The 24,729-nt window shown below is 40.1% G+C and overlaps 2 protein-coding genes and 1 pseudogene across 2 annotated transcripts; 2 read left to right on the top strand and 1 right to left on the bottom strand.

Annotated features, from left to right (window-relative positions):
• The first annotated feature begins 819 nt into the window (after window positions 1-819).
• LOC136999318 (uncharacterized) lies at window positions 820-2,046 on the top strand. Its single transcript, XM_067353014.1, has one exon. The coding sequence runs from the start codon at window positions 820-822 to the stop codon at window positions 2,044-2,046; it is 1,227 nt and encodes a 408-aa protein (XP_067209115.1).
• Window positions 2,047-2,222: 176 nt separating this feature from the next.
• On the top strand, window positions 2,223-2,651 carry LOC136999317 (uncharacterized). The gene has a single exon (XM_067353013.1). It carries the CDS (start codon window positions 2,223-2,225, stop codon window positions 2,649-2,651), a length of 429 nt encoding a protein of 142 aa, XP_067209114.1.
• Window positions 2,652-10,620: 7,969 nt separating this feature from the next.
• On the bottom strand, window positions 10,621-17,770 carry LOC136999240 (uncharacterized; annotated as a pseudogene).
• Window positions 17,771-24,729: the final 6,959 nt, after the last annotated feature.

The raw sequence follows: 24,729 nt of genomic DNA, 5'->3' as shown, positions 1-24,729 counted from the left end.
ATAAAAAATTTATTTTTAATAAATTTTAATAAATTTTTTTAAATTTTAATAAATAGGGAGAAGAACCTACTCATAGAACCTAATCAGATAGTGCCGCTCTTAACGCTCGGCGGCGCTGGCCCTAGCGGCTGCGGCGCGCGCGGTAAGGAGAGGAAAGGAGGTGTATACCACGGAAATCGGCTGAAATGTTCAGACTAATTCCGAGCACTGCTTTAAAGATTTATTTAGTTCTCTTATTTTAGCTAACCCAACGTTATCAGCAGTAGAAAACAGTATCTCAAGACAAGTTTAATTGGATCTGCATCAAACTTATTAAAAAATACAACTCTCACAGCCGATAATTTCCAGAAAGCAATCCGGGATGCATTGATTTCGTTTTATGAGAACAAACGTCTTTTAGTAAATTCTGCGCTACATTCATTGATGACTTTCAAACGCATGACAAAAGAATCAGCTGCGGAAATGGAACAACTCTACACGAACATCACTCAAATCTATCGCACGCTCGAAACCTTGAAGAGACCTGTTCATACGTGGGATGATATTTTTGTCTTTATTGCTATACAAAGACTGGATCCAGACTCTGTGAAAGCTTGGGAACAACATTTAGGCTCATCTAAAGAGCTTTTGACTTAAAATCAGTTCAACAAGTTTCTAATAACGAGACTTCTCTCTCTTCAAGCATATGAAAAATCTCGAACTGGAAAAACTTCAACTCTATCTTATCCGACTAACGCTTGATCTCATTTTCAAGGAAAGGATAAGGGCAGTCACTCTAATAAGCCTATTTCCTGTTTCTTATGTTCCGCTAAGAACATTATGCTGCATTATGCTGCAAACTGCCCACAATACACCTCAAAATCAGTACAGCAACGAGTGGCTCTTATTCAAAAGCATAAGCTATGTTATAATTGCCTTGGTCCTCATAGAGCCTCAGCCTGCCGGATCACAAAGCGCTGTCAGAAATGTGGGCATAAACATCACACAACTATTCATCAAAATACAAACGCTAAGTCTACCACTTCCAATTCTACACAATCAACATCTGAAAATTCTCCTGCTACAGAAGTTAGATCAAAGGATACTCACGTTCTTCATTCATCAATTGATCAAAACTCAATAAGTGCTTGTGTTCTGCTAGCTACAGCTCAAATTGTTATTGTTTCAGATAATGGAGAAACCGCAAAGGCTAGAGCCTTAATCGACCAAGGTTCAGAAATATCATTAATTTCAGAAAGGTTGGTACAGTTACTTCATCTTCCCAGAAATTATTCCTCCATTCTATTAATTGGAGTAGGAGGAAAAAGGGCAAATAAGACTAAAGGCTCAACTAAGTTTACAATCAGATCTCATTTTGATGATAATGCTGAAATCTCTATATCTGCACATATTTTGCCAAAAGTAACTACGTCTCTTCCATCAGTAAACATACAGAAGCAAAAATGGCCACATTTAGACGGATTAATACTCGCGGATTTTAATTGCACAACTCCCGGATCGATTGACGTAATACTGGGAGCCGATGTCTACTCGCAAATCATTGAAGATGGCATTGTTAAAGGAGACGCAAGATTACCAATTGCACAGCGTACAAAATTCGGTTGGATAATCTCAGGCCCTACTAACGGCGAAGCATCAAGACAATGTTCGCAAGGATATCATACTTTCATTGATAGAGAGCTTCATGATTTGTTGCAACGTTTTTGGAAGCTCGAAGAAATCTCTTCCTCCACTACGATGTCCTTATCAATCGACGATCAGGCATGCGAACAACATTATAAACGAACTCATTCACGGGAGAAACAAGGAAGATACATCGTCAGACTTCCATTCAAACAACCTGCCAAGAAGCTCGGAAATTCTCGTTCAAAAGCCCGTCAGGTCATTACCAATTTATCCAAGAAATTCTCAACTGATCCAAAATATGCAAATGCTTACTCAGAATTCTTAGAAGAATATCAGAGACTAAACCACATGAGATTAGTACCTGCTTCACAACCAGAGCCTGAGTTAGCATATTATCTTCCGCACCATGGAGTGAAATGAGAGAGCAGTCTGACCACTAAACTGAGAGTAGTCTTCAATGGATCAAATAATACCACCACCGGAGTTTCTCTTAATGATCTCCTTTATACAGGAGCGAAATTGCAAAACGACGTATTCGACGTCTTAATCTGGTTCAGACAATTCTATGGTATGTCTTCTCTTCAGATATTGAGAAAATGTATCAACAGATCAATGTTCATCCGGAAGATTGGGACTTTCAACGGATTCTTTGGATCAATCAAAATAAAGAGATTGTAACTTATCAACTGACTACCGTAACGTACGGATTAGCTTGTGCTCCTTTTTTGGCGCTACGCACACTCGCACAATTGATAGAAGATGATGGTTTTAAATTTTCACTGGCAATTCCATCTTTGACAAAGAGAAGATATGTCGATGACATATTCGGAGGCGCTGACTCCATTCCACAGGCTCAACAGATAATCGAGCAATTAAACTCTCTGTGCATGGCGGGCGGCTTTCCCCTTCAAAAGTGGATAAGTAATCACCCTGAGATTCTCTCATCCATAACTCCTGATAAACAAACAAGTTTAATCTCTTTACAATTTGAAGAATCAACGATGATTCATATATTGGGACTGTGATGTATCCGTCACAGGTGTGATTATGATATATGGGTGTGTGTGTGTGTGGCAGCATTGTATAGCGCTCGCTACTTAAGTCAGTCGAGGACTGAGCGTCCATCAGCATAATCGTGCTCCGCGGTTACACGTAATGTAACACCCTTATTGTAGTAATAAAGTAGTTAATAAGTAATAGTTGGTAATAAATATATCCTCCCTCCATGCCGAAACACCACAATTCTTGGCGACGAGGACAAAAGACGGACACATGTGTGAATAAGTTGGAAAGAGCACCCAGAGACAGGTTTGGGATAAAGTGAAACACGTGCTCGGCGATAAAGCATCGTAGAGACAGGCTCTAGTATGAGGTGACCGGGTACAAAGGTTTCCTGTTGTTCATGTCTACTCGCGGGCGGCATAAAAATAGGCACGCATAATAAAAAAAAAAAAAAAGAAGAATCCGAAAAGACATATTGAGCGACAAAAGTTAAAGTCCACGCATGAAAATTAAAATTGCCACGTGGAAGTGTGAAATGGCGCCTGCGCCATATTGATGACGTAACAGGTACGTGTGAAGAAGAAAAGGAAATTACATTAGCGGTGGTAAAGTCGAAAACTTGATACCCGAACACGTGTCGCTTAATGCCAAGTAAAAACACGTTAAGTTGGGTACAAACGCTAAACAAAAAACAAATAATTGAAGAATTAAAAAAACGCAACATAGTATGCAAAGAAAGTGAAAAATTTGAAACATTACGTGTAAAACTACGAGAAATTATTAGAGAGAAAAATAGCGAAAAACCTAATATTACTGAAAAGTCAGAAGAATCCGAGGTCGATAAAAAAGTTATTGACGCTGCCGACAGCGAAGTCAGTGCAGATTCCGACTCCAGTGACTCGAGCGCCATGTCGGACAAAGTGGAATACAACCATGGAGATGACTGGGAATTATTTGAAGAGTCGATGGAATTCTTTTTTATTGCAAAGAATATAACAGATGATAAAATAAAAGTGGCAAACTTAGTAAGAAAAATGCATGCTGATGCGCATGCTTTATTAAGGCAGCTGGTTGCTCCAACGAAAATTAAGGATAAGACATATGTCGAATGTGTCAAAGCTATGAAAGATCATTTGAATCCCGTACCAGCAGAAGCCATGGAAAGGTGCAATTTTCATATGGCAAAGCAAGAATCGAGTGAAACAGTTGCCGAGTTTGCAGCGAAACTAAAAAAAATGACGCTGCACTGTAACTTTTCCAATCTAGATAATGCATTACGAGATCAGCTGATTGTTGGAGTGTGGGATAAAGAAACAAGAATAAAATTATTCCAAGAAAAATCGCTAACATTTACAAAAGCTTTGGAGATTGCAGTAGCTCAGGAATTGGCAGTAAAAAATGCAGCCAGCTCAATCAAGGCTTTGGTAAAGAAAACTGAAAAAGAAGTTTACGCTATGGAAAGCAGCTCCCAGAAACACGGGCAGGATCGAGGCAAACAGAGTGCACGCGGCAGGAGCTATAAGGGAGGACAGTAACAGCGGCAGCAGCCGACTACAGGAGTTTCGCGGCAGTCATCGGATAGGCCGCAGCAGCGTGGAGTGACCTGTTTCTGTTGCGGAAAGCCTAATCACAGAAGTTTTGAGTGTTATTATCGCGAAAATAAATGCAATAAGTGTCATAAAAAGGGGCACTTAGCAAAAATGTGTAAAAGTAATCGTATGGATACACCAAAAAACGATAAGGTTCAAAATATAACCTTCAATAAGGCGTGCGATAATCAGTATGATGAGCATGAAAGTGATTTTTATGTTATTAAAAGCGATTGTATGAAGAGGGAAACAAAGACCAATAATGAAAATTGTAAACGGAATAAAAAGTACGATAATACCGTAATAAATATTAATAAAATTTATAATGATAAAGATATAATTATAAATAAGAATATATTAGAAAAAAATATAATTTCAATAAGAAAGGAAACTAGTAATAGCGCAAAGGGCGTTAATAGTAAGGAACTACATAATATAGCAAGCAAAAATAAAGGTGCGGCCACACCTATGTTTATAAATTTAAATATTAATTCAAAAATTGTTAAATTTGAAATGGACACTGGCACTTATGCCACTGTCATATCAGAGAAAATTTATAATGAATATTTTAAAGACTTAAAAATTGATAAAACTGATAAAGATCTGAGGGCATATAACGGTCAGTCATTAGTACCTCTAGGCGAGTTAAATAACTTAAAAGTAAGCTTTAATAATATGAATAGATATTTAAAATGTTTTGTTCTACCCGGGACGGGACTAGCACTTATAGGCAGAGAGTGGCTTATGCAATTTAATGCTTGGCCATTGATAATCCCAGAATTAAGGGAACACAAAGTAAATAAAATTAAGGAAAACTTGCAAAACTATAACTAACAGGTTTAAGAAGCTATTCAGTAATACTACCGGAATGTACAACAAAAGTACAACAAAAATTGATGTTAAAGGAAATACGCGACCAGTTGCACTTAAATGCAGGCATATTGCACATGCATTAAAACCAATGGTCGAAAGAGAAATAGATAAATTAGTAGGTCTAGGACATTTAGAACCAGTAAAAACTTCAGAATGGGCTACGCCTATTGTACCGGTCTTAAAAGAAAATGGCAATATTCGTATTTGCGGAGATTTTAAAATGACGTTAAATCCTAATATTATACCTGATAAATACCCATTGCACTCAATAGATGATATTTTTGCAAAGCTTCAAGGGGGCGAAAAATTTTCAGAACTAGATCTTACACATGCATATATGCAATTTCCCGTCGATGAAAACTGTAAAGATATGTTAACTATAGTCACACATAAAGGATTATTTAGATATAAGAAAATTCCGGAAGGAGTCGCGCCAGCACCAACAGATGTGCAGCGTAAAATGGACGAATGTTTGTATGGTATTGAGGGAGCGATAGCATATCTTGATAACGTATATGTAACAGGTAAAAACGATAAAGAACATAGAGAAAATTTAATAAAAGTATGTGAAAGGTTAGAAGATGTAATTTAAGATTAAATTTAAAAAAATGTAAATTTATGGAATCTAGGATAGAAGTGCTAGAATTTGTTATTGATAAAAACGGCCTACATAAATCCAAGTCCAAAGTAAATGCAATTATCGAGGCGCCGCGTCCAAAAAATGTAAAAGAACTAGCCTCGTTTCTAGGATTAGTGAACTTCTATGCAAGATTCCTAAAAGATCGTTCAACTAACCTTAAACCTTTATATGATTTATTAAATAATGAGGGAAGAAAGTGGGATGAAATGTGGGGATGAAAAATCGTATAAATGGATCAAAAATGAATTGATAGCACCAGATTTTCTAGCTCATTATAATCCAAATGAGGAATTACTACTTGCATGTGACGCATCGGATTATGGATTATCCGCGATTTTATCGCACCGTTACAAAGACGGAACCGAAAGACCGATCGCGTATGCTTCAAAGAAAATACCAAAAAACGAAATAAAACGTGCTATAATAGATAAAGAGGCTATGGCAATAGTCTTTGGGTTTAAACGTTTTTATCAATTCATTTTTGGTAAAGACATAACGCTAAGAACAGATAATAAGGCTCTTGAATTAATTTTGGGGCCTAGGAAAGGTATACCAATTACAGCGAATAATCGCTTACAAAGATATGCGTACTACCTTTCAGGATTTAGATATAAGATTGAACATGTAAAATCCGAAAAAAATGCAAACGCGGATGCATTATCGCGGCTCCCAGTAGAAAATAGTACGGATTTATCGGACATGTATGATTCGAAACCACTGCATGTTCATTTTTTCGAAGAACATTCAGTTGTTTTTAGTAGTCAAACTCTTGCATCAGAAAGCAAGAAAGATGAAACAATTAGGGATATAATCCGCTATGTAACAAACGATTGGCCGAGCTATAAAGACTTATCAAATAAAAAAAAAAAATATAAAATACGATTTGAATTAACTGTCAAAAAAGGATGTTTGTTCTGGGGAGTACGTGCATGCATACCGGTGTCCATGCGACCTGCAGTATTGAAAGAACTGCATGCGACGCATTTCGGCATTGTAAAGATGAAAATGTTTGTTCGCTCATACGTTTACTGGCCGGGTATAGACCTTGCAATAGAAAATATAGGAAATTCATGTAAAGAATGCTTAATAGAAAGAAAGACACCAAGTAAAACGCCGCTAAATACGTGGCCGTGGCCGAGTAAAGTATGGAGGAGAATACATTGTGATTATGCAAAATTTAAAAAAAATATGTACTTGATAATAATTGATGCCCATAGCAAATGGCCAGAAATTATAAATTGTAAAAATAACACGGACGCCAGAAGGCTAATCAAAGAAATGAAAACTATCTTTACGCGGTTTGGTTTACCAATACACTGTCACAGACGGCGGGCCGCAATTTAGATCAAATTTATTTTTAAAGTTCTTAAAAAGAAATGGTATTTTTCATTTTTTCTCACCTCCGTATCACCCTGCCACCAACGGTGCAGCGAAAAATTTCATACAAACTTTTAAAAATAAAGTATCTAAAATTATGCAGGGGGGAGAAAGCGCGGAAAACGCGGTAGAAAGGTTCTTGTGGGACTATAGAAGTATGCCACACTGTACTACGGGTAGAAGTCCAGCGCACTTAATGTATAATAGAGATTTGAGAACGCGTTTTGATTGTTTAAAACCAAATGCGGCGACCGACGTTGAAAAACAACAAAGGCGACAAATTGTTTCACGCCCTGGGAATCGTAAAATTGATATTCACGAAGGCGATAATGTACTTATGGATGCGCACGGTGTGAGAGAGAGAAAGCGAGTGAGTGCTACGGTAATTAAGAAAATCGCACCGGCGACATTTACTGTTAAAACCGACTCAGGGGAGATACATAAGCGCCACGTAGACCAATTGATAAAGCCCGCATTGCGGCGTTCCCCGAGATTTCAAGAATAAGCAAGGGGAGGAATGTGATATCACAGGTGTGATTATGATATATGGGTGCGTGTGTGTGTGGCAGCACTGTATAGCGCTCGCTACTTAAGTCAGTCGAGGACTGAGCGTCCATCAGCATAATCGTGCTCCGCGGTTACACGTAATATAACACCCTTATTGTAGTAATAAAGTAGTTAATAAGTAATAGTTGGTAATAAATATATCCTCCCTCCATGCCGAAACACCACAGGGACTATGCTGGAATCCATCTGCAGATACCTTCCTTTTCTCTGTTTCTACATCTTTTCCATCCGTAATTACGAAACGAACTATTCTGTCAACTATCCCAAAAGTGTTTGATCCACTCGGACTGCTGTCTCCCATCATCATCATTGCAAAAATATTTCTTCAAGAGCTTTGGTCTATTAAAAAAGGATGGGATGATCCATTGCCTCCATCGACATCTCAAAAGTGGGCTAATTTCATCGAGCTTCTTCAAGACATACCGAAGTTAAACTTTCCACGATGGATTAGTCTACAATCGAACTCTCACGTTGAAATTCACGGATTTTGTGTTGCATCGCAACGTGCTATTTGCGCGACCGTTTATTTACAAACATCGAATCAAAATCAAGAGATCACTACTACTTTGTGCCAAAACTAAGGTTACCCCTTTGAAAAAGATGACAATTCCCCGTCTTGAGCTATCAGCTGCAGTATTATTAACCAATTTAGTCTCTCGTGTCTCGTTAATTTTAGAGCTTCACCACGTTCCTGTTTTCCTGTGGACTGATTCAGCTGTGGTTTTTACCTGGATAAACAATCATCTTTCTAGATGGAAGGAATATGTGTATAACAGAGTCTGTTACATGCAGGAAACGTTACCTCAAGCAGTCTGGGAATTTATTCCTGGAAAAGAAAACCCAGCTGATTGCGCAACTCGAGGTTTGACGCCTTCTCAACTGATTAAATACACAATCTGGTGGTCTAGGCCGCACTGGCTTATTCAAAATTCTGCATCTTGGCCTCGAGAACCACAAACCTTAACTCTAAAGGAAAATCTGAAAGAACGGCTAAATCAAGTTCTTATCACCAAAGTCGGATCCAACATACCATGGGACCTCATCAATAAATATTCGAGTATCACTCTATTACTACGCATCACGGCTTTATGCATGAGAGTTATATCTCGATTTCGTAATTCTCGAAACTCAACATTGACTACTCCTCTTACCACGCAAGAAATAGAAACAGCAAGAACCTACTGGATCAAAAATCTTCAGCATTCAGCATTTTCTCAAGAAAAGAAAATTCTCTCAAAAGGAGACACTTTGCCTCGTTCGAACCATCTTTTACGCTTAACTCCGTTCTTAGATTCTGATGGCCTTCTCCGTGTTGGGGGTCGTCTTCAATCTTCTTTACTTCAAGAAAGTGCAAACCACGTTTGATCCTTCCACGAAACTCACCACTCACTTCTTTAATAATCGCTGATACTCATCAACGAACTATGCATGGAGGTACTCAAATTACTACTTCATTAATTCGTCAAAATTACTGGATCATCGGAAGACGAGCACCAGTCCGATCATTCATTTTAAAATGTGTGTGCTGCGCGAGATACCGTCAACAACGAGCTCAACAACTTATGGGGCAACTCCCTCCAGAAAGGTTAATCCCATCGCGTCCATTTTTAAATTTCGGTGTAGATTATGCCGGTCCGCTTCAGATTAAGAACTGGAGAGGAAGAAATTCTAGAACATATAAAGCATGGATTCCTCTATTCGTCTGTCTTTCAACATTCGCTGTTCATATCGAGCTTGTAACAGATTGCACTACCGATGCATTTATTGCAGCTTATAAACGATTTACTGCCAGGAGAGGAATATGTGCTACATTAAAAAGCGATTGCGGAACAAACCTCAAAGAAGCTGATGTCTCTACTTCCACCAAAGAACAGGGAAACTTAGCGTCGCTTCTAGCGAATAATGGAACGCAATGGAAGTTTAACCCTCCTTCAGCACCGCATTTCGGCGGAAAATAGAAAGCTGGAATAAAGTCAGTGAAGTACCACATCAGACGAGTCATTGGAAATCATCTCTTAACGTACGAAGAAATGACAACATTTCTCACTCAAGTAGAAGCAGTGTTAAATTCACGACCATTGTGTCCTCTAACCGACGACCCAGACGATCTACAAGTACTAACTCTGGCTCATTTTCTCATTGGAAGTACTTTAACAACTATACCGGAACCTTCTCTTCAGACTGTCAAGATTTCATACCTTTCTCGCTGGCAACTAAATCGCCAAATGCTTGATAGTTTCTGGTCCCATTGGTCGAAGGAATGTTTACAACGTTATCTTGCTGTTTACAAATGGAAACAAAAAAATCCTCCTCCGCAAGAAGGTTCTCTGGTTCTTGTCACTGATGAACGATATCCTCCATCTAAGTGGCCTCTAGGTCGGGTCGTTTCTCTTCATCCAGGTAAAGACGGAAAAGTACGAGTGGTTACTGTTTGCACTCAAACTTCCACTCTGAAACGACCAATTGTCAAGCTCTGTCCTCTTCCTGTAACCATTACAGGCACATAGCTTATTCGTTAACATTCATTAACGAAGGCGAGCGGAATGTTTAAAGTTAACGCTTTGAAATGCATGACTCAAAGATTATTACAATGCGCCCCTGCATTTTCCTACCTAGCATTCGCCACGGTAAGGGGCTACACAGTAGTATGCCTTCTTCTTTCGCGACGATTAGTCAGTGGTTTCGATACGAATAAAATAAGTGGTTTTGATACGAAACAAAACGTGTATCTGTATACTCTATCTCAAGGATTGACGGACTGACGAGTCCTCGATTAAGAAATCTAGTTCGATTCATACGAGCACGACTCGTATCTCGTAAAAGGGGTTTCATTCAAAGACAAGCGGAAGCCATTTACTCTCCATGTAACGTGCTGCTACGCAGCAAATCTCTAGTGAGGATCACTCATGCTGTTACACAGCAAAGATCTCTTTCTGCACTCGTGCTGCTACGCGGCAAGACTCTCATGAGTAACTCTCGTGCTTCTACGCAGCAAGGCTCTAGTGAGCATCTCTCGCGCTGCTACGCAGCAAAACTCTAGTGAGGAAAAAAGTGCTTTTACAAAGCTGATTTCTCGCTTCTCTCAAAATTGCTCGTCTGAGGATCTGGGATTTATTCTCATTCTGCAAAAATTAGTTTGCAGAACGGATCCTACAGACACTCATTGATACATAAAGTATAGATGTAATCATTACACGATTATATCGCTTTCTTTGTCTTGATTTAAGATTTTCGCGATTCTTTCAGAGTTAAAATATTTATTTTAATAATAAATTCTCTTTTTTTTTTTTTTTTGTAAAGCCTTTTATAAAATAAAAGATCGATTAAAATATTTAACTCTTAATTAAGTTTTGTTTGCAGCTAAGATTACTTTCATTTATTTTTTTTTTTTGTTTTAGTCCTTTGGTTATATATACAGGGTGTCCCATTTAACTTGAGACAACTAAATATTTCGAAAAATAAGCATTGTACGAAAAAATGTCCCAAATAAACTTTTAATATTATCAAAGACGTCTGCCTGTGTAAAAATTAACCCGCCCCACCGCCCCTTGAGGGTGGAGCGGGTGACAACTTTGAAATTTCAAATGGGAACCTTCATTTTTTATTGCAGATTTGGATTTCTTGGAAAAAAATACGTAAGTTTTGTCCGAGACATTTTTTCGAATCGTGATAGATGGCGCTGTAATCAGTGATAATTAGTTTTTGCCATTTTCTCTCACCATCGGGGTGTTTTATTTCGGTGAGTCCCCTCGCCTCTTACTATTCAATTACAATAAATGCTCGAAATGATGATCTTCTATTTCGATGCATTTATTAACTTGAGCTTGGAATGCTTGTACACATATAGAAAATGTATCTGGCGTTATTTGTGCGCAAGCATATCTAATACGTTCCACCATGTTTTCTCGAGTATTTGGTACTTCTGTATACACTTTTTCTTTAAGGTAACCCCACAAAAAGAAATCTGGTGACGTAAGGTCTGGCGATCTGGCAGGCCAATTTACCGGACCACCTCTACCGATCCAGCAATCATTGTAATTACGATTTAACACTTCTCGTACTATTGCTGAATAATGTGCTGGACAACCATCATGCTGGAACCACATGTTCTGTCGCACTTCGAGAGGTACATCTTCCAACAGAATCGGTAGTTCATCTTGCAATAAGTTACGGTATTTTTCTCCGTTCAATGTACCTTCAATAAATACGGGACCGATTAGTTTGTCACCTATGATCCGCACTAAACATTAACGGACCAAGGACGCTGATGTTCAACTTCACGTAACCAGTGTGGGTTTTCTACACTCTAGTAATGCATGTTGTGACGATTAACATTGCCATGATTCGTGAAAGTTGATTCGTCGGAGAACATTACTCGATAAATGAATTGTGGGTCTCTTTGTATTTGTGTGAGTGCCCAATTGCAAAACACCACTCGATTATTAAAATCATTGCCATGAAGTTCCTGATGCATTGAGATATGATAGGGATGGAATTTGTGATGCTTCAGGATTCTCGAAACACTAGTACGAGAAATTCCTGAATTACGAGATACCTCTCGAAGACTGACATGGGAGTTATGGGCTACTGCAGCTAGCACAGCAATTTGATTGTTCTCCCTCGTGGCAGTCGCTCTACGGGTTTTTTTTTAGCTGTTACATTTTCTTCGGTAGTAAATTGTTTAACCAAACGAAAAAAAGTAGCACGTGATCGTGGCCTATCAGGGAAACGGTCAGCATAGAGGGTAACAGCTTCGTCAATATTTCTTCCAGACTCATCATAAATCAAAATTATTTCAACTTTCTCCTCTAAAGATAAATAATCCATTATTTATTTGCTGAATAAAGAACGCGTCCGTAAAAAAACAAATAACTAGCTTACCAAAACTATGAGGCATCTACATATGTAGTAAATTTCTGAAATACTGAAAATATTGAAAAGGAGCAACAAAATAAATGAAAGAAATTAAGTCAGAACAATTCTTCAATAACTGGATTCTTTAAATTTTAAGTCACAAGTAAATTTCAGTAATACGTACGCTAGCTACTTGTTTTTTTACGGATGCGTTCTTTATTTCAGCAAATAAATAATGGATTATTTATCTTTAGAAGAAACAGTTAAAATAATTTTGAAAGTTAAAATAATTTTATGTTACCTTAAAGAAAAAGTGTATACAGAAGTACCAAATACTCGAGAAAACATGGTGGAACGTATTAGATATGCTTGCGCACAAATAACGCCAGATACACTTTCTACATGTGTACAAGCATTCCAAGCTCGAGTTAATAAATGCATCGAAATGGAAGATCATCATTTCGAGCATTTATTGTAATTGAATAGTGAGAGGCGAGGGGACTCACCGAAATAAAGCACCCCGATGGTGAGAGAAAACGGCAAAAACTAATTTTCACTGATTACAGCGCCATCTATCACGATTCGAAAAAATGTCTCGGACAAAACTTACGTATTTTTTTCCAAGGAATCCGAATCTGCAATAAAAAATAGGGGTTCCCATTTGAAATTTCAAAGTTGCCACCCGCTCCACTTCCAAGGGGCGGTGGGGGCGGGTTAGTTTTTACACAGGCAGACGTCCCCCTTGATAATATTAAAAGTTTATTTGGGACATTTTTTCGTACAATGCTTATTTTTCGAAATATTTAGTTGTCTCAAGTTAAATGGGACACTCTGTATATATTTCTCAAATGAAATATTTTATCATATTTAGTTAATATTTATCAGACATATTGCATATGCTTATTTTGTCTTGTACATTATTTTACAAAATATAAATAAAGCCAGAGCCAATCTAACAGTGAGTTAGCATTTTGTAAAAAATAATATCAGGCGATGTAACGTGTGTATTTTTAATCACAGCCCTGCAATAAAATTTTGGTCGAGGAAAAAAGTGCGAACGTCGTTTATTAACAAACCATCAGATTACATATGCACAGATCAGTCACGTCAATGTAATGAATTATTAAAGAAAAGAAAACACGTATTCATTAAAAATGACCAACCCACGTTAAATCGCCTCTAGTTTTATTTATTGAAAATACACACGTTACATCGCCTGATATTATTTTTTACAAAATGCCAACTCACCGTTAGATCGCTCTGGCTTTATTTATATTTTGTAAAATATATTAAACATAAGGAATATAGAATGGGAATATAGAATTCACGAGAATGGGCTCCGTCCGCCGCCCATTCTTGTGAAACGCAACCATTGTATTCTTTATTCGTCTCTCCGATTGTGCACATTAACTGTGTGAATAATAATGCATTTTTTTGTAAATGCAAATGAGACATATATCAAGTATTATCGATATTATATTAAAAAATGCTATTTTATGTAAAACAATTGGTTTTTTTTATGACGTAGTGCAAAAAACGCTTATTGTGAGAGGAAAAATCAGCTTGTTATTTTCTATTATATGCATAAAATGACGTCTTATGCGTTCTATGTCATTAGAATATTTGTCCTTACAAGAATTTCTTCTTAAGACTACAGCTGTAGCGAAAGCAGCTGCATAAATTCCACAACATATACTGTCCGATTGTGATTGCACTTTTTCGAATATTATATCGCTTACGTTTATTCTAGAATAACGTTTGCGAATATAATATTTCTCCTTTTGTGCTAATTTTTCGTGTATACTGCGACGACTTTTCCGTCGGGCAGCTCACCCGCCGGTAGGCGTGCAAAACCTCGTTGCTCTATTTAATCTATTCTTAATTACTGTAATGCTTATAATTGGGCGCCAGGCGCAAATTGACGCGCCGCACGAACGAATACGTTAGAAACAATATCTTCAATAATGCAACGGCGATAAGCGCGACTAGCCCGCTCTACAAATGGCAGAGGGGCATGGTTCTTGAGAAATGCAAAATAAAGACTTGGAGAGAGGAGTCTGAAAAAAAGTTGTTATTGAGAACACATTAAAGTTTGGTAACAAATAACATGTAATTATAACAAGTAGAATTAAGTGAGGTTGAAACCGGGTGATAGGCATCTTAACAATCCCGCAGAGCGGAGACTTAAATTATCTCTGTGAGAGGCGTTATAATTTAAATGTTTTGCTTGCGGAAACCCGCGTAATTCAGTCTCACACTGTATAAGATGTTTGGCGTACAAGTGTTACAATTCTCGTTAAATGCGGTCCTTACAATTCACTCTACTTTAATCTCTTTCAATATCAAGTTAGCATACAACGCGAATTCTTCCTCTATACGGTTCTTAACAGTTCTTATTGGAAACGCTCGACAGAAGGCCGAGACGAGAGATACGCGACAAGCTAACTCCAAAAATATTCTTACGCTTGGTATGTACATACATGAATAGACGCGAAATTCTTACTCATAAAAGGACATTATTTAACGCAAAACGACCGTCGGCTCGGCAGCCCCAAGGGGAAGAGCATGGTGGAATCTTAATCTAAAGCAGCGGTAGTCAGCGGGGCCCGGCCTAAATCTAACCTCGCACGATACCGCGAGACATCTTGGTACCTACAATACCCTTTACGTAAAATATGCGGGTTCTTATTTCCGTGAGGCTCGGGCCGCCTACTGATACCGCTCTTACCGTGAAGTTGAAGTGGTGGCCTTACAAATCGTCGATACGCCCGTAGTGGTCCTCAAGGTTCCGCTCAAGTTGCCGACTCGCCGAACAGTGACGACAGCGAGGCTCGCCGGACAGCGGCGACATTCCGCGCATCGTCCTGCGCATGTAGATCCTCGCTATCGATTAGCGATTCTTGATGCTTCGATGTTATCTAGTGGTCTCGATCCTCGCGTCGCTCCTCGATATATCGGCCCTCGATGACACTTTTCCGAGGTGACCCCGGTCTCTCTCTTTTGCCAGCTGCCGTTAACGCCCTTCGCGGCCTTTTCCGTTTCCGGATCCGAACTTTCTTTGAATCGACCGGGAACTGGCCAGGTTCCGCCCTGATTCTGCTTTCCTGGCTCGTTACGACAGCTCCTTTTTCGGGTACTCCACCCCGGGTCTCCGGCGTGTAAGAGCGCGCTTCCCTCTCGGGCGTTATCTCTGTCGGTGTGTCCACCAGCCTCGATATGCTCCGAATCTGAAACTGGATCTGCGGTAGCGACTATGTCTGGAGTCGAATTGTATAAGCAAGAGTGTTTTTACTTGACCTTGTTCCGGATCCGTCTACGCGCTGTCCGGGCCTCCGTCGTCCTGCCTGCTGAGTCCCTCGCAGGTCCCACGAAGACTGCTCCACCTCAGTCACAAAATGGGAGTTTGGCCACTCACTACGACTCGCGCAATTTGCTACAACGCTCAAAAAGAGAATTAACCCCTTGCCATGCTTTAACGAGTCTGACTCGTGATGAAAATTTTGGCTCAAACATGAATATGACGAGCCAGGCTCGTGAATAGATCGGCGGGCCAAACGTAAATATCACGAGCCGAGGTCGTGTACAGATAGTCGGATCAAACATAAACATCACGAGCCTGAGTCGTGATTGAATGTTAGTTTCTATCTGTACGCCACCAGAGTTAGTCACGAGTCTCATAATTGCTGTTACAAAGTAGTTTATGTTATTATATTGAAATTTAATAATAAACCCTTACAAAATGCAAAATAAAAGAGGTTTAAGTGAAAGCAGTGATGATGAATCTGGTGATAGTGATGTTCTTCCGCTAACCAGAAAGCGTCTAAGGCGTATGATTATAGAAGATAGTAGTGAAGAGGAAGTTACGACGCGTCAAACATGGATTTGGCAGGAGAAAAAAAATACACCAATAGTTTGGACGTATTCTGAGACTCGTGGTATAAAGGCGTCTGTTCTTACTAATTTAAACAAGGATCCAACAATATTAGAACTATTTTCTATTATATTTGATAACAAACTGTGGGATATAATTATTACGGAAACAAATCGCTTCGCATACCAAGAAATGAACGACGAGTGTAAAAGACGGAAAGTGGACGACAATTGGTATCCTGTTACCTTGGACGAAATAAAGGCCTACTATGCATTATGTATTTTGATGAGTCAAGTGAGAAAATCAAATATACAACAGTATTGGACTACAAGAGCAGTAATAGAAACGCCAATATTTCGAAAAACAATGCCATTTAAGAGATTTAGGCAAATTTCGAGATTTCTACACTTCTCTAATAATGAAACTTCTAATAGAAATGACCGACTTCAAAAGGTAAGACCTATCATCAACCTCTGGAATGAAAAATTTGAAGAAATTTACACACCCAGTGAATATATCAGCATAGACGAATCCCTGATGAAATATAAAGAGCGTTTAGCATACAAACAATACAATCCGTCAAAAAGAGCTCGATTTGGATTAAAAATTTATAAATTGTGCGAGGCAAATTCCGGATTCTGTCATAAATTCAAAATATATACCGGCCAGGACAAAATTAATGTAAATGATAGTGCGTCGCAGAACGTTGTGATGGATTTGTCAAAATCAATAATAAACAAGGGATATACTTTGTTCCTTGATAACTGGTATTCTTCACCCGAACTTTTTTTAGAATTAAACCAGAAAAGGACAAATGTTATCGGGACAGTACGTAAAAATAGAAAAAATATGCCACGGGATATTCAAAAGCCTGTTTTGAAAAAAGGAGAATGTGTATGGAGGAGCTGCAATAATTTGATAGCTCTAAGATGGAAAGACAAGCGCGACGTATATATGATATCAACGAAACACGAAAGTGTAGAGATGGTTGAGCAATGTGATAAAAAATTACAGAAAGTAGTAAAACCTAATTGTATCGTGGAATATAACAAAGGTATGAGTGCAGTGGATTATCAAGATCAGCTGTTATCCTGTTTCCCAATCATGAGAAAAGCCATCAAAGAATACCGAAAGCTTTTCTTTTACATGTCAGATATGGCCCTGTTGAATACCTATATTATGCATAAAATTATACACGGTCGAAAAAAGGAGAGTTATGGTCAATACCGAGTAAATATAGCAGAAACAATTTTACAAAATGTCCGATTACCGGATTACAAAACGCGTGGAAAATCTACATCAATTGAACCTCTTCGACTTCAAGCACAATATTGGGCTCATTTCCCAAAAACTATCGATGCGACGGCTCGAAAAAAGCACCCAACAAGGACGTGCAGTTTGTTCTAAGCATAAAATACGAAGCGAAACGAAGTGGGAGTGTGCGAAATGTGAAGTAGCTTTACATCTGCCAGAGTGTTTTAGGAAGTATCATACCAAAGAGGATTTTTAGACTTGTTAGTATTTTCTTATTAGATATTGATTCAAGGTGAATATTTATTACAATTAAAGTTTTATTTTTAGCCGTGGTATTATTACTTTCCTTGGAACAAACTCACAGTTGAAGATGCAAGGATTTCTGTTAAACTGTTAAACTGTTCTATTGAATTCGTGAAATATAATTTTGTAACTGTTATCGATTACAAAATATAATATAGTATAATAATTATAATGTAATGAATCGATTTCAAATATATAATAAATACAAAAGGTATTACAGTTTATTTCCACAACAGCAGTATTGTGCAAAGTGTCTATATCAGAGGCATTTACATTTCGGCTCGTATTGTGACCTTTCTCGCGCATCAGTCTGATCTGTTTACCACGCGTTGACGCTTAACATTTGGACCCGAGTTTCGTCGAGCTAAATGGTACGGCAAGGGGTTAAGAGGGAGAGGTCGTCGTCCCCCGCGGTGGGGTTTCCGACCTCAAATTTCCCTCCTCGATCGGGCTTTCTCGCCCTTGTGACGGACCTCGAAAATGTCACGTCACAACTCCCCCTTCCCAGGAAAGGACCGACGAAGTCTTGGACATCGACGGGCGTCGATGACCACCAATCCGACACACCAAATGCATTACGAAAGTCACTAAAGTTTTATGATCCTTTAAAGGACCCACAAACAGATTCCACCAGTCTGAGGGGGTTTAAGGCCACCCTCTGTCATCCCTCTCTTGGGTTTTGCCGCCTGGTCGCCTCTCTTATTCGAATTCCAGCGAATTTGGATCGAAGAAAGATTGAGAAGAGGAATATTAACAATGACAGGTCGTCGGGTTTCACCCTTTATTCCGGTGTTTTCTCCCCCTTCCTCGTTAACATCACTGCGGTACAAAAAAAAACAATAACAAAAAAAAACGAAACTAACAGATAAAACAAAAAACAACTTCTCATTCGGTACTCAGACAAAACCAAAAAAAACTTCACATTTGGTACTTAGACAAAAACAAAAAAAAACTTCGAATCCGGTACTTAGACCAAAACAAAAAAAAAACTTCGGTACGCCTAGAAAGGGGAGGAAAAGAAGAAAAAGAATTTGGCCCTCGGTAAGGTTACGACACACCCCCAAAAAAAATGTTCCCTTCGTCCCAGAGTCGGAAACTGTCCGGTGCTCCAGGGACGTCGGGGTTGGGGCTCTTAAGCCCTTCGGGCGGCCTCCATACTCTGAAAGATTCTGCCTCTGCCCCTGCCTGGACTCCACCCTGGGAGGTGACAGCCCTCCGGGTTGGGGAACCTTAGCCCCTGGCTGGGGAGCTCCCAGTTTTCCTCCATGTTCGGTAGCCTATCCAGTTCCTCCGAGCTGGTCGTCGATGTTGCGGCGGTCGTTGGCTCCGTGACTACAGCCCCTCCATCTCGTCTCGGGCCTCGTTGTCTCTGGTGGGAGGCCTGCGGGTCATAGTTGGGCCCGCAGCTCCCGCAGGTCCTCACCGTGGTCCCCGGGGTTCCGCAGCCGTAACAGAAGTGCCGATTCCTTGGCTGGCGGCAGGCTGCGTACCGGTGGGGGCCTCGACAGTTCCAGCATCCTCTCGGTAGTCGGCGCGTCACCCGGGTTTGCGGCTCTCCGGGCGGTCGGACCTCCGCCGGGGCTATCATGGTGGTCTGGTCTGCCGGGACCACGTTCTCGTCCCCCACTCCCGTCTGTGTTCCGACGGTTCGAGTTTCCGCCTATTCGGCGGGTCCGGGCGTACACTTTATTGCCTCTCTCAGGTCGTCCCAGAACTCCGGGAACTTTTCCGTGAGCCAGCTCGCCAGGCGCCGGTACCTCTCGACGAACCTCTTCTGGGCCTCTCCCATCTCGGTACTCTGTTAAGGGTTTCTGGAACTTTTGAGCTAGATAGGATCAGGAAGGTGATAAGGTTTTAATTCTTGTACATGTATTTTTTCGACAGGGGATCCGTCAAGACGGGTCAACTCGTAAACTACAGAGGATAATTTTCTCCCAATCCGGAAGGGACCGTGGAATTTTGGCGTTAATTTAGCTGCGTAATTCTGAGCGGCGGACGACAAGGTGTGTTGCCGTTTTAAGACAAGCTCCCTTGGGTTGAAGACACGGTGTCTTCGCCGTAGGTTGTACCCGGTCGCCTGCTTTTGATAGGCTTTTTCTAAATTCTCCGTTACCTAGGCCCTGATCGTTTCTAACTTTTTCATCCGATTTGACCAGCTGTTTTGGTCTCCCGGCTCTACTTCTGTGACCTTACCTTTCTTCTCTCTTAAGGATCTTGTCGGTTTTAATTCCCGACCTAAATTTAGGAAAGCCGGTGAGGTGCCTAACGACGAATGGGCCGCGGTATTATAAGCTAATCGGAAATCCGCGAGATGCTTATCCCAGTCCCTATGATCTTTACCGATATACGCGACAATCATTGTTTTGAGGATTCTATTTACGCGTTCGACCGGGTTAGCCTGTGGGTGATACGGTGGCACGGTGGTATGAGTGATCTTATTTTCCTCCGCGAAGTCCGTCATCACGCGATTCACAAACTCGGTACCATTGTCGGTGAGGAGGAATTTGGGTGTGCCCCAACGTGTTATGACTAGATCTTCTAATGCTTCCTTTATTTTTGGACCTTTAGCCGCTCGAAGGGCCCTACATTTGATCTATTTCGTAAATAAATCCTGTATTACTAACAAGTATTGGAAGCCATTTTTGCTACGAGGCAACGGACCGACAATGTCCGCGGCGACCACCGTCCACGGACTTTCCACTACGCGGCGACCCATTAATCCTGCCGGACTTGCTTGTTCTACTTTCGTCCTATGGCAGGTATCGCACGACTTCAAATATTTCACCACATCTCGGAACATATTAGGGCAAAAATACGTGACAGCTAGTCTCTGATAAGTCTTATCTATCCCCAAATGACCGGCCTGCGGCTCGTCGTGTGATTCGCGCAGGGCCTTTTTTCGTAATTCGTACGGTAATACTAACTTCCACCTATCTAAATTTTCCACTATCTCGGATATGATTGGTTTCGGCCTTAAAAAATACATCTGCCCTTCTATTATTTTCCAATGTGCGTATCTTTTCGGGTCCGCTTTGATTTGCGTGTAACGTTTCCTATACCACAGATCTGTGGTATCGACATCGACGGTATCATTATTATCTGTCTCAATGGCAGCCATTAAAGTGGTATCCGTATCCTTCTCGAACATACGCGACAACGCGTCGGGAACATGGTATAAGGCCCCTTTTCTATGTATTACTTCGTAGTCATATTCGAGTAACTCTAGGGCCCATCGGACCAATCTATTGGTCGGATTCTTTAAGTTGTGTAATCACCTTAGACTACTATGATCGGTAACTACCGTAAATTGATATCCCTCTAGATACGGTCGAAATTTCTTTATGGCCCATACCACTGCCAGACATTCTTGTTCGGTAACCGCGTATCGTTTTTCCGGATCCGTTAAAGCACGTGACGCGAACGCGATCACTCTCTCCTCCCCCTCTAAGAATTGTGTTAACACAGCGCCTAACCCTACCGAACTAGCGTCCGTCTGTAAAACAAATGGCTGCTCGAAATTAGGGCATGCTAATGTTGGGGCGGTGGTGAGGTGTTCTTTAATGCGTTCAAAGGCTAATTCCTGCTCTTCTCCCCATTCCCATCGCTTATTCTTTTTCGAGAGTCTCGTTAGTGGTTCACTTAAAGTTGCGAATTGGGGAATGAAACGACGGTACCACGACGCCATACCTAACAATCGACGCAGTTGCTTAATGTTTCGCGGAGCCGGATATTCTAAAATAGGTTGCGTTTTTTCCGGATCGACGGCGAGTCCTTCCTTTTGTACTACAAAACCTAAGTATCGCACTTGCGTTCTACAAAATTCGCATTTGTCCGGGTTAATCGTAAGCCCTGCGGTGGTGATTTTTGCTAGGACTCGTTCCAGCCACTGTAGGTGCTCTTCGAAAGTGGGTGTCGCTATGACGATATCGTCTAGATACGCGAACGCGAACGGTTTCATTTCCAGTCCGATTAATTTATCCAATAGCTGTTGAAAGGTAGCTGGGGCTCCTGTTAATCCGTATGGCATGCGGGTAAAATGATATAACCCTTTTCCCGGTATGCTGAAGGCGGTAATTTCTCGGCTTTCGTTCGCTAACGGTATCTGAAAGTAGGCTTGACTTAGATCGATCGTTGATATGTAACTGGAAGAACGTAATTTATCCAAAATACCGTTCATATTAGGCAGTGGATACGCGTCCTTTTTCGAAATACTATTTACTTTACGGAAATCTAGACAGAACCAATATTTTCCCGTAGGTTTCTTTACCATTACAATGAGGCTCGACCATTCACTGAAGGAAGGTTCGATTACCTCCGCGGCTAAAATTTTGTTTACTTCCTCTCTAATCGCTTCCTGTACTCGCGGTGAGACCACGTAGCATCGCTGTTTTATTGGCCGGTTTTGCCCTACGTCTATACGATGTTCCGTAAGGGACGTGACTCCTGGGTTCTCGGTAGCTTTTAGCACCGTATTCAGAAAGAAGTTTTCAAGCCTTTGTCGCTGTTCATCCGTAAGCTCCGGTAGCCCGCTACATACGCGCTTTGCATCATCCGCGGCATCAAAACCAGACCTAATTTCCGGCCTATCTGCGAAGTACCACTCAGAGGTAGCAAAATCCATGCCCAATCTAAATTCGTGGAGAAAGTCCATTCCGACGATACACGAGACAGCTAATTCTTTGAGGAGTCCGACGGGAAGGGTACGGGTAACGCCTCTGAGTCAAAGCGGTATGTCGGCCCTTTGGCCAATTGTCGCGATCTGTCCGTTCGCCGTCTGGATACGGCTGGTTTCGTCCCGCACAATCGGTATCCCCAAGGCGCGAATTAACTTAATACCCTCGTTCCCCATCAAGGTACGGCTCGACCCGGAATCCACTAACGCAGCTAAAGGTTGCACCTGAATATAAATAGTAAGGTATTGTAAGGAGGGTTTCATTGCGTTGTTTAAGGTAACGTACAAGTGGGCCGTATTCGCGAAAAAATTCTCGTCGCGAGTCTCGGTAGCGGTGTTCAGAGTCGCCAGTGCCCGCCCTACCGACTCTCGGCCTCGTTTCCCGAACACGTGGGACACGTCCGGACCGTATGTTTCGGTTTTCCGCAACGGTAGCAATGCATTCTACGCTCTTCCGTGCAATCTTGTGAGCGATGTCCCTTTTTCTCGCAATTCCAGCATTTGATGTCGGATTCCCTTGTCGGGTAATTAGCGGTGTTTTTGGACCTTGACGAGCTTCCCGCTCTGTCTCTAGTTCCGGCCGCCGTTGGCGATTTCGCTCTATCTTTTGTCGGGGTTTTCCCGGCGCTCTTCGCGTTCACGCCTTTTCTCCTTGCCATTTCTCCCGGTCAGGTGATTCCCGCGGCACTGACCGAGGTACCTCTCATAAGCTGGCAGGACCAAATCAGCAGAATCGAATGCGACTTATCGGAAAATTTAGTACTCATTTTGTACTATTTTGTACCACAAAAAATAATTTTGTACCCCGTGCCATTTAAGAAAAAATCGTGGCGCTGCCAACTTCATATTAAGCTAGCAAAACCAAAAAAAAAAATATATATATATATAAATAAAAAGTACAACGTATACAGTTAGCGCTGAATTTGTACTAATTTGTACCACCCAAAAAAAGTCAAAATATTTCCATTAACCCCCTAAAACAACCCTTATTTCGTCTATCCTAGAAAATAGGACATTTCTCTTCCGATCTTTTAAGAATTTAACCAGCAAAATTGAACTAAATTTATCTTATTACTTACCACTTGTCATGTACTATTTTGTACCACCAGAAAGAATTTTGTATCCCGTGTTATTTGAAAAAAATCATGGTCCTGCCAACATGATGTGGAACTAACCAAATAAAAATTATTAAAAAATAACAAATAACGATAGATTTTATTAGTACTGAATTTGTACTAATTTGTACCACCCAAAAAAACTCAAAATATTTTCATTAACCCCTAAAACAACCCTTATTTCGTCTATTCTAGAAAATAGGACATTTCTCTTCCGATCTTTTAAGAATTTAACTAGCAAAATTAAACTAAATTTATCTTATTACTTACCACTTGTTATGTACTATTTTGTACCACCAGAAAGAATTTTGTACCCCGTGTTATTTAAAAAAAATCATGGTTCTGCCAACATGATGTGGAACTAACCGAATAAAAATTATTAAAAAATAACAAATAACGATAGATTTTATTAGTACTGAATTTGTACTAATTTGTACCACCCAAAAAAACTCAAAATATTTTCATTAACCCCTAAAACAACCCTTATTTCGTCTATTCTAGAAAATAGGACATTTCTCTTCCGATCTTTTAAGAATTTAACTAGCAAAATTAAACTAAATTTATCTTATTACTTACCACTTGTTATGTACTATTTTGTACCACCAGAAAGAATTTTGTACCCCGTGTTATTTGAAAAAAATCATGGTCCTGCCAACATGATGTGGAACTAACCGAATAAAAATTATTAAAAAATAACAAATAACGATAGATTTTATTAGTACTGAATACTAAACTAAACTAAACTAAACTATTATAAATGATATAAATGATATAAATGATATAAATCTTAATTTTAACAATTTTATATACTGTATATCAATAAGGCAGGTGTTATTAAAGATTTTTCTTTAAGATTTTTTTCTTTTTTTTCCAGGTCATTATATTCGACCCATGTCTGTCCAACTCTTAAGCACATAGCTGTATAATGTCCGATTGTTCGTATGCCTCTTGTTAAAACGAGTCTTTTATATGTTACAATGCCGAGT

The sequence above is a fragment of the Linepithema humile genome, chromosome 4 (genome assembly GCF_040581485.1).
Source record: "Linepithema humile isolate Giens D197 chromosome 4, Lhum_UNIL_v1.0, whole genome shotgun sequence".
Lineage (NCBI taxonomy): Eukaryota > Metazoa > Arthropoda > Insecta > Hymenoptera > Formicidae > Linepithema > Linepithema humile.
The sequence above is the reverse complement of the archived record's forward strand: the minus strand, read 5'-3'. Positions and strand labels throughout refer to the sequence as shown.